The 10,099-nt window shown below is 43.3% G+C and overlaps 1 protein-coding gene across 1 annotated transcript in view; it reads left to right on the top strand.

The window, feature by feature from the left end:
- The first annotated feature begins 820 nt into the window (after positions 1-820).
- The window catches only part of ABCA1 (ATP-binding cassette, sub-family A (ABC1), member 1), a 75,610-nt gene continuing 66,331 nt past the window's right edge, over positions 821-10,099 (top strand). The window contains exons 1-3 of the mRNA XM_010016127.1: positions 821-886; positions 6,152-6,267; positions 9,713-9,723. Of these exons, the coding sequence (XP_010014429.1) occupies positions 821-886; positions 6,152-6,267; positions 9,713-9,723 (193 nt within the window). The remainder of the gene's footprint in view (positions 887-6,151; positions 6,268-9,712; positions 9,724-10,099) is intronic.

Genomic DNA, 10,099 nt, shown 5'->3' with positions numbered 1-10,099 from the left:
TGTATCGAAGCCTATATAATGCTATTATTAATAGCCACGAAAATGATGAATGTGTTTTTTGACCCTTTATGCTTTCTCATACTCTCACAAGGTTCGTACTGAATGCACCCAACTGACAACAGTGTTGGGAGCCAGGTGATTACAAAACCTGAACACTGATTCAACAGCAATTTTCTGTTCACTTTATCCAAATATGAATGGCTGCAGGGCTGTTCTTAGTCACTTACCTTCAAGGAAATGAATGTTTCTCCTTCTTTGCCTGTGAAGTGCATAGCACTTTCTCCTGTAAGTGGCAGTCTTAACTGGACTTCAAAACAAAGGCTTTCCTAATTGGGCATCAGGCTTTTCACCATTATAAAAGTAAATATGGAAAGAAGCTGGAAAAAAAACCCAAACCCCAAATAGGGCTGAATTGTGTGGTTCAGTCTCATTCAGGAAGAGTCTCTAAGTCAGCTTTCAAAGCCTGTGATTTATTTTTCCTTGTTCTTGCTCTTGGAATTTTTTGGGCAGGAAGGAAGCAAATTGTTGTCTGGCAGGTATTGCATTCTTTTGTGCCTTAGAGCTCTGAGGTAAGAGACAGTGAGTCTAAGTCTGATCTTAACTGAGACCCATGAGACCTGGCTGGAATGCCTCTGGTAAGAAAGCAGTGGTGCCTTTTCTGGTCTGTCTAATACAGCTTTTCCCTTTCAACTCTTTCTTTTTTTTTTCTTTTTGCTTTTCTTCCCCCCCACCCAGTTAATGCCCAGCCACATCATCTCTGCTGTGTACTGCCACTGCTGCTGCACAACAGGAGGGAGCTCCTAGGCTTTGCTGTCAGAAGATGGCTTTCTGGACGCAGCTGGGATTGCTGCTATGGAAGAACTTCACCTACAGAAGACGACAGACTGTAAGTATCAGCCAAAGCATTTTTTTCTTTTTGAGGGCTAAGTTGTAGCCTTGTAGCTACAGGGAAATGTCCTGTATCTTAATGTTTTATCTCCAATGGTCCCTGGCAGAACAACTGATCTGTCTTTGGAAAGACCCAAATCAAATTAAAGAGTGTTGGGTGGGCAGAAACCGGGCGTTTGAAGGTGCTCGAGACTTCTGTCCTGAATCCCTGAGCATGAGAGAGTGTCGGAATAATGAAATGGTCATGTCAGACCATGGCAGAGAGGGTGTATCACCGCCGTGTGCGGCAAGAAAGATGTTAAATGGAAACCTGTGCTATGACCTGCTCTGCTCTGCAGGTGAGGCATTGCCAGACTGCTGGGATGTGCGCTCCAGTCTAAAAGCTTTTGACTGCTGTAAGCTGCAACAACAACATAATTGTGCCATTTCCTAATGTCAGAAGTGGTGGAGGCAATAGCAGGCATTTTCAATCAGGGAGAGAAACCCAAGCCCGTTGTGTAACTTTACCGCAGGAGGTATACTTTAAGGAACTGGCATAAGAGATGTTACATTGGCGTGAAGACAAATTCAGACAATTGATGTTTTTCTACCAAGGTGCATTCTGATTAGTTTAAGTGCTAGCCTCACCATCTGTTAGGAGTGTGGGAACGTACCTGTTAGACAATATGCAATCAGAGTTTTTCCATGTGGACAAAGGCACAAGAGCCTGAATCCAGTATGGTGTTCTTAAAATTTGTCTGCCTTGCATTAATGAGACCTCACAGAATGCTGTGGCTCCTGCAGGCAGCTAAAAGCCAGGAAAAAATGTGCTATTTGTCTTCCAGGGATTTAGGGATAACTGTGTTGGACGAGGGCATGTCCTGTCCAATGGGCCTTTGCAGAGGATCTGTCCTGTTAAATCTGACCTTGAGGTGGTATGAGTAGGGAATGTGAAGGGAACATGAGTTACTGAGGTGGTGAGTGGAAAGTGGTCTCTCCGATAAGCTTTCTCAACCCTGCAAATGTCAGGGTGCTTGCCAGCTGGTTGGGGCTGGGTTGTTTTAGAAGCTTGGAGTCACAAGGGAGGGGAGGCTATCATATTCACTACTGGGAGGTGGAGGCAGTCCCTGGAGTCTTTGCTCAGGTGTCTGATTGAGGCTTGTTTTCACAGGACTTGTGTCCAGTGAACTCAAAATCTCGAATTAGTCCACTCTTAAATAAAACCAGACAGAGAAGGCCTGTGGCATCTTTGATGTTTCCTCTATGCCTCTGTGGTTACAGTGGTGGCAGTAATATCTATGTGATAGATCCTAGCAAAAGGCTAAGCGTATGTCAGTGTAAAAGGCCTTCCTGCTTGTAGTTTCATCATGGTCTTGGATCTGCTCAGCTATTTCTTGGTACTTCCTGGCAGATTCTGTATTGCTTTCGCATCAAGTAGCCCAAAGGGTTGAAACTAGAAACTGCTCATAGTCTCTGTTTCACACTGGTATTATCAGTCAATTCATGATGAAGGCCTAAGACATTGCTTGGTTTTGTGGGGTTCCTGTATTTGTAGGTTCTTTCTCATTACTGGTTTCCATTTGGGCTTTACCTGAAGATATCGGGGGGGAAGGCCATTTAACAGAAAATGGCAGAAAAGTAGCAGAACATCTCACCACACTGTTAGCATGGCTGAACAGTTTCAGCTGTTGTTTTTACTTTTAGAACCGTTGTCCTTGAGCTGGGTGTGCTGGTGATATCTCTGTCCCATTTGTACTTACTGAAGAGGTGGCTCAGAAATAGTTTGATCCTTACCCTTCTTCCCACAAGAAGCGTGGGCTAGCCTTTGCTTCCCACCGAACCCTCTGCCTTGGCTGCTGTGAGTTTGGGCTGCGTTGCGAAAGCTGGGGTTCAAAGCTCACCCTGACGTGTGCAATTCAAAGTGTTACTTTGTACTGGATAACTTCCAACAGCACTGGAGTGTGGGGGAAGGAGTTTACAGGAGAGGGAGAAAGAAAGTCATGTGCGGGGTTCACTGTTTAAAACCCTTCTTTCTCCCTGCTGTCTTGTGAATGAGGAGATGCCTCGAACTTGCATGGAGAAACTGGTCAGCTGCTGGTAGTCCTCTGCATTGAAACTGGCCCACAAAGGTAAAGATAGTGGTTGATAGTGAGATGGGGTGATAGTTTGGTTAGTTCTTGCTCAACAGATTTCCTGTTGACACAGTGTAGATCTCAATATTTAATGGTATCCCGTGTCATCAGCCAACTGGTACAAATTTGGCATGCTTCAGGGACTAGCCTCAGTAAAATTAGGAGCAGTTTGTTCTTGGCTGAGTGCTGCCTTTGGATTCACCTGCTCAGTGCAAATAGGATGTTCTTCCAACTCCAGGTGGAGCAGGGGTCGCAAAAGGGTTGGAGATTTGAAGATTATTTCACTATCTTTTACCAGGCTGGTCTAGCAGTTGCAGCGTGAAAGGAAACTTGATTTTTCAGTGTCTACTTAGTATGAACCTGAGACCTGTCCCCTTCAGTATCTCTTTCTTCCTCTGCAAAGGCCACAGTGGATGAAAAATGCTGTCACAGGAAGGTCAGGAAGTGTTAGGGAAGGAACATACTGACCTTTAGGAGCAGAGCAAGAGAATTCAATTTTTGTTGAACAGCACCATGGAGTCCAAACTACTGAAATGCTACTGACACACTGAACTTGACCCTGTGCAAGACTCTGGTACAGTAGTTGACAGCTGTCTCTCACTAAGGACATTTCAATGGCTGCCATGAAGCAGCAAGTCTTCAGCTGTAAAGGTGCAACTCAATCAGTCCAAGCTGCATCCCTCCCTTCTCTGTCTTCCCTTGAGCCTGTCTATCTGAAGTTAGACGTATGTGTGCAGAGGTATACGGTGTGCATGTAGCCAGCATGTGGTTACCTTAATGATTGTGTAATTAACCATAATCGGGCATGCTTTTGAGGAGCTTCTCTTTTGAGGAGCTATGTGTGCAGTTGGCCAGGCTACCCCTTCAACGACAGGGCTGTTTGGACACTACCGACCACCTCAATGTGGTGTCACTGGGGCAGATACTTCTCTGAGCAAGCAAGGGTGTGATCTCAAGGGCAGCGTTTTCTCACTGGTTCTGTAGCAGTAGCAGGACTGTGAGAGGCTAACTTGATTACTCTGAGAAGCCTCCACAAGCTCAGCTGATGCCACTCTTCCCAGACAGTGTAGTAGCAGTTGCATGCTTCTTGCCTACGGCCAGAGTGGCAGAGGGCTGTGATGTGTGCCAAAGCATGGCCATTGATGCTGGAAGAGAGAATGACTTGCCCTGGTTTCACAGCCACCTTTCTGTCAGGAGGAAGAGCTCTGATAGGCCATCCTGGCAGCAGCTGCGACAGGATCCTGAAAGGAGAAGGAATATGCAAGTTGTCAGTGCCCTAGCTCTAAGCGTCTGACCTCTTGGAGCCAGACCACTGTTTAATGCAGAAGGAAGCAGGCTGTGACTGTTAATGGCTATGTGTGTGCTGCCACTACATTGTTTATTGTACAAACAGAAAACAAAGATACTGAGGCATTTGCCTGGCATCTTTCTTAGTGTGTCTTATCCAGTAGTCATACAGTATGTGCATGAAAAATAATGGGAGTTATTTTTCCCAGTATCCCAGACTCATCCTGCAGAGCCTGGCACTGTTAACCAGATGTGCCTGGGAGACTCTGATGCTCAATTCTTATGTCTTCCAGATAGGGTTGCTATTGGCTGGATGTCAGCCATTAAGGGTGTCTGTGAAGTGCCATCTTAGATGGATCAAATGGCATTTGCTTTAATTTGATTTAATATGCTGTTATTACAGTGTGAGATTATTTTGAGGTATGACAGTGACCCAGAAGTCTCATCTCAAAGTTTGCATCGAGTGTCTTGTGCTGAGTGTCAAGAGCTTAATTTTAGCTGTTAATGGTGTAACATGGGAAAAAATGTTTGTAGGGATTCTCTATCCCACTGATACCCCAAGTCTTATCCTATCTGGCTTGTAATAAGAGTGATGTAGGCATCATATTAGAAAAGATGGGGTTTTCCAGGAAAGAAGGGGAAAAGATTTCTCTTTACTTGACTAAGAAAACATTCTGGTTTCCTTCTCCCAAAGGAGGAAAAACATAAGAAGTAGCAGCATAGAAAGCTTTCCGTTTCCCTTGTCTCATGGCTTACCTAAAATGTATGTTTACATTTTACATTCTGGACTGGGAATGGAGGGATATGGCTGGTGAAGCTCAAGCCTGGGAAACTTCAGCTTGTGTCTCAGAAGCTCTAGGCTGAAGTGTTGCTTTGTCCGCATGCTTCTCTAGGATGCAGCACATCTCAGTGAATTTTTTTGTGCTTCAATTTCCTGTCTTAAAAAATGCTCTCCACTTAATAGCAGACCTTTCTTATACTTGTCCCTCTAAATAACTGAGTTCTTCGTCGTTATCTGACACACACCACCTGTCTGTAGGTACCCTGGACCAGTGAGTGCCTATCTTTGGGAACAAATGTGTACTAAACCAAAACAGAAACTAAGTATGAGCTTAATTTTAGAATCTCTGCTTTCCTGATACCAATATACTTGTGCAGCACTGAAATGGAAATATTTGGCATAGCTGTGCACTGGCACAATTTCTGTGCCTGATATAGAATCATAGAATAGTTCGGGTTGGAAAGGACCTTAAGATCATCTAGTTCCAACCCCCCTACCATGAGCAGGGACACCACACACTAAACTATGTCACCCAAGGCTCTGTCCAACCTGGCCTTGAACATGGCCAGGGTTGGAGCATTCACAACTTCCTTGGGCAACCTATTCCAGTGCCTCACCACCCTCACTGTGAAGAACTTCTTCCTTATATCTAATCTAAACTTCCCTTGTTTAAGTTTAAACCCATTACCCCTTGAAGCTGAATGGTTTACTGTGAGAATGGGATGCAATTTCTTCCCACTACTTCTAAAATATGAGGCCAAAAATCCAGCTCAGTTTTGGAAGATTCACAAGAAGGTTTCTTTCAGTCAGGGAACAAAAAGAACTACAAAAAGCCAGAAACAGCCCTTAAGCACATCCAGTTTAGTCCCATAACTGGCACATATCAATGAGAAAAGTCTATAATTCTTTGCAGATTATCCTCTGAAGCTGGAGGAACAAACTTCTTGGTCCTGGAATGCATAGACAATGTGAAATGAGGCAGTACTTGCACAACTGTCCTGGCTTATGAGCGGATTGTCCTGGAAACTCTCTTCTGTCCTGTATTTTGAATATGATGTCTTAATATTTTCTTTGTTGTTTCCAGTTCCAGCTGCTGATCGAAGTTGCCTGGCCTCTGTTTATCTTCTTCATCTTGATCTCTGTAAGACTTTCATATCCGCCCTACGAGCAGCATGAATGTAAGTACCAAACACAGCAGCTGTTCCCAGAATAGTGGTGTTTTAGTAGTTAAAAGGTAATAATACAGCTGGCAAGACACAAAGAACAGGGGCAGTGGTTACATACTTCAGTCAGAAATCTCTAGAGAAGTTTTAATGGTTCCTTCCCTTCTACATTGGGAACAGCAATGTGTTCTGACATGTTAATCTTGCTCCAAATTACACACATTGTGGATGTTTTTCTTGATGTTTCTCTTTTTTTTTTCTTTTTTTCTTTTTTTTCTTTTTTCCATGTATAATGTGTTAGCTGCGAATTTGCTGTAGAACTCTGGCAAGTCTGTAAAACCAGCATAGAACCCAGTCTTCTCATTGTTGTATGTGACTTAGCATAAAAAGAAAGCAGTGTTCAGATCTATAAGAAAGCAATCTAATTTTCAGGCAATAATGTGTGTTAATGTAACACATTAAAGAGCACAAGAGCAATTCCATTCTTTCTAACCATTATACTGTCAGTTCTGCATTCAGTAGATTCAGCAGTCATACATTTGTGGGGAAGGGCTATTCTACTTTTTTTTTTTACCTTTTAAAATGGGCACATTTCTGCTTTTCTTTCAAAGGAAGTTTTTCTTCTTGCTCTGCAAATAATGATCTTTAGGCCTCTGTGATGGTTGCCACTTCATTCAGGAAGTGTGACTTGTTTATTAGCAACACGCTACATCTTACTGTGGTTGATGACACCCTCATACTGCAATTAGCTGACTGTGGAAAAGCTCTTTCTTTATCTTTCCTTTGCCTGATTACTGCAAGGAAGGTTTAAGGGTCAGCATAACCTGATTTTGGAGGACATCCTGAAGTGTTTCATCCTTAAAATAGGTAAAGAACTGGCTCTTGCAGCACTTACCCTGTGTCTCTTTGTGATGGCTAGGGCATTTTATGCTGCTCGCTAGACTATCAAGGGTCCTTTCAGAGATGAAGTGTTAATGTGCACAGTTTCCCATTACAGTTTGGACACTGCTGGTCCATGTACTGCCTAACTCACTTTCTACAGTGCTTGACAGTGTAATTGAAGCTTCCCTAAATTAAATCTCATGGTTTGCTGCATGACATTTAAGTTGCCTTTTCTGACTGAGTGTTACAGTGGTATTAGGAGAGACACCTGTAACATGGAGCTGAATTGAAGTGAGAGCAGTAATAAGCAGTTTACTCAGCTGGTATAAATAACTAGCAGCCTCAATGGTTATTTGTTTTAGATGTCACAGTGCTGTATATAAAGTCAAACCTAGCAAGAGCTGCCTTTTTGTAGAGCTGTTTAAATTGGGCTTGTTAGTCATTAGCCTTCTAGTAATCCTTTGCTCTTGCACCCCGGTACAGAGTTTTGAGTCACCTGCAGCCTTTTTTCCTTCCCATTTATGTTGACTGAAGTGGTTTTGTCTGCCTTTTCCCTATTATGACATTAGGAACTGATGAGTGTAGGGCATCTTGTAACTTTTTAATTCACTTTTTTTTTTTTTTAATGGATCACTCCTCTCAATTTTTCAAAAAGCTTCTGAGAAAAGGTAACTAAATTTCATTTAAGTCTGCATTGGTTTCACTGAACACTCATTTATATGCTGACAGATACAGATGTGTTGTATAGTGGAACATTTTTTTGCTGAACTGCAAGCAGAGGTAGAAAGAGAGAAACCTTGAGTTCATGCTGAACTGTGTGGCAACCCTGTGGATGCCTTAAGGGAGACAGGAATGTTATCTGTTGTGGCAGTGCTGTATGCTGTTATGAAATCAGTTGCAGGTAAATGCCTGATGATAGCAGTAACAGAGCTGCATGTAAGTGCTTTGTAGCCTCCAGATAGCCTCAGTATTTTAATGGTATCATCTTTTTCAACAAACAGGAAAGATTTTCAGTTCTCCTCTCTTGAGGAGCCCAAGGATGGGGCTGTTTCTGTGGGCAAACTTTCCAGTCAGGACTTTTTATTTCTAGCAGCTTGGCCTAGTGCAGTCCAGATCTTGCAGTCTTGCAATCTTAGATTGCTATTGTGCAAGATAGCTGACTTGTGTTTTGTACAGCTTGACTTTTCTGTTCCTGTGACCGTTTAAAGCATTCAAAATGTGCTTCATTTGGGGGAAATAAATCTGGCAAAAAGTTACTTCAGTCTCCTCTGAAAAGCCACATGTTTGCAGCAACGTTACTGAAAATGGTGTGCTGTTAAACTGTTTTCTGTGTAACTCATCTGACTTAAAACTGTCATATTCCTGCTTTATTCCCTAAGAAACTGCTGTTACATGCATCACTGTATGTAAAAAGCTACTGTGAATTCTTCTTCACGTGTGGTCTTCTTTCACATTGCTTTTAATAGTTTGAGTTCTTCACCATGTAAAATAAAAGACATGAAGTAAAGAGAAAGTGATTCTCTTGGAAACGTTATAAAAAGAATCTGAAAGTCATAGCATTCTCCTTCTTCTTCCTACCCCAAAGCCCCTCAGCCAAGAAGAATAAGAAAGCAAAATGAAACAAAAGCCAGAGAGCTCAGGTAAATAGCTTTTCTATTTTAAACAGAGAACTTAGGAACAAACAGTCCCCTGGGTACTGGAAACAATGAACCTTTGGTTCCTTCACCTTTCTCCTGGACAGAGTTTTTGGCATTCTCCACTGGAGGCTTGATAATCTCCCTGTCTTCCTTCAGCCTTCTACATTAACCAGCCTTGCTGTAATTCAGCAGCTTTGACCTCTCTTCCTCCTGTGGCTTTGGTATGTCCATTGTGGCTGTGGAGGTAGGGGCCAGCCCTGCCATTTGATTGCAGGCACACTATGAGGACAAGGTAGGCACCAGAGGAGGCAATGTGCATCCCCTGGTCAAAGCCTTGAGCAACTGCTTTGAGTAGCTGTGAGAGATAGTGAGGAAGGGGCATAACTTTCCTCTGTGCTCCCCTCCCTTTTGTGGGGGTGAAGAAGTGAGTCCATTTTCAGAAAGCAGCCTAACACCTTGTAAAAGGTGCAAGGGAAGCGTTTCTTCCCCCGTTGCTGAAGGTTAAGGGATTCAGAAGTGCCTAAGTGGCATACTGGTGGAGATCTGCCACAAGTAGTTTGTTACTGCTTTAACTCTTGACCGGAATGCAGAACATAAACAGGACATAAACTCTGGTCTATGATTTAAGTAGGTCTTTAGCAGCAAGAGTTAGATGTCGGCATAAAGGTTTGAAATATGGCAGGCAGATGCCTAAATGTTTTAGGAACTCTGAAGTTTTAATACTGACTAGAAATCAAGCTAGTATGTGACAGCAGTGACATGCTTAAGGAAACAAATGTAGGCACCCACCCCGCAATCACTGAGCCCTTGCTTGGTGTTTACAGTATGTGCAATTGAGGTGAGCTGATTTTGAAAACCAAAAGGACTGAATATTAGGTGTATTCAGAGCCCAGACCCTGACTGGGGGTTGTCCAAGTGACCTTAAGCCAAGTCCTTGTGTTAGTTAAGCATGCAAATCTGGAGGAGCACAGCAGGTTGGAAGGGATGTGTGCATGTGCTCACCACTGCCAGGCTTTGGAGTTGCTTACTGTTGGGCATCTCTCAGCAAAAAGTACTATATCCCTGTCAGTGTGGCCAGTACCATTGCTGCAGAGGTGACACTAGCAAAGAGCTTCTCCTACAGGCTTAACAAAGTGCAGTTTTTCAGTGGAGGAGGCTAGAAGAGTGTGGAGAACTTAACATGAGCTCAAGCCCTTCTTAGTGTTGGCTGTTCGGCTCTCTCATAAGCAATTTGGGGCAGTAACCAGCACAGGATTATTAGCACTGCCCCTCAAATGCAATGCTGTGCAGTAGTGGCTTGTATCCTGTGTTTCTGTCTGCTGACTCTTGTGTTTCTGTTCTAGGTCACTT

This window comes from Nestor notabilis, unplaced genomic scaffold, assembly GCF_000696875.1.
Source record: "Nestor notabilis isolate BGI_N333 unplaced genomic scaffold, ASM69687v1 scaffold14470, whole genome shotgun sequence".
NCBI classification, from domain to species: Eukaryota; Metazoa; Chordata; class Aves; order Psittaciformes; family Psittacidae; genus Nestor; species Nestor notabilis.
Note: the sequence above shows the minus strand (reverse complement) of the source record. Positions and strands in the feature narration are given on the sequence as shown.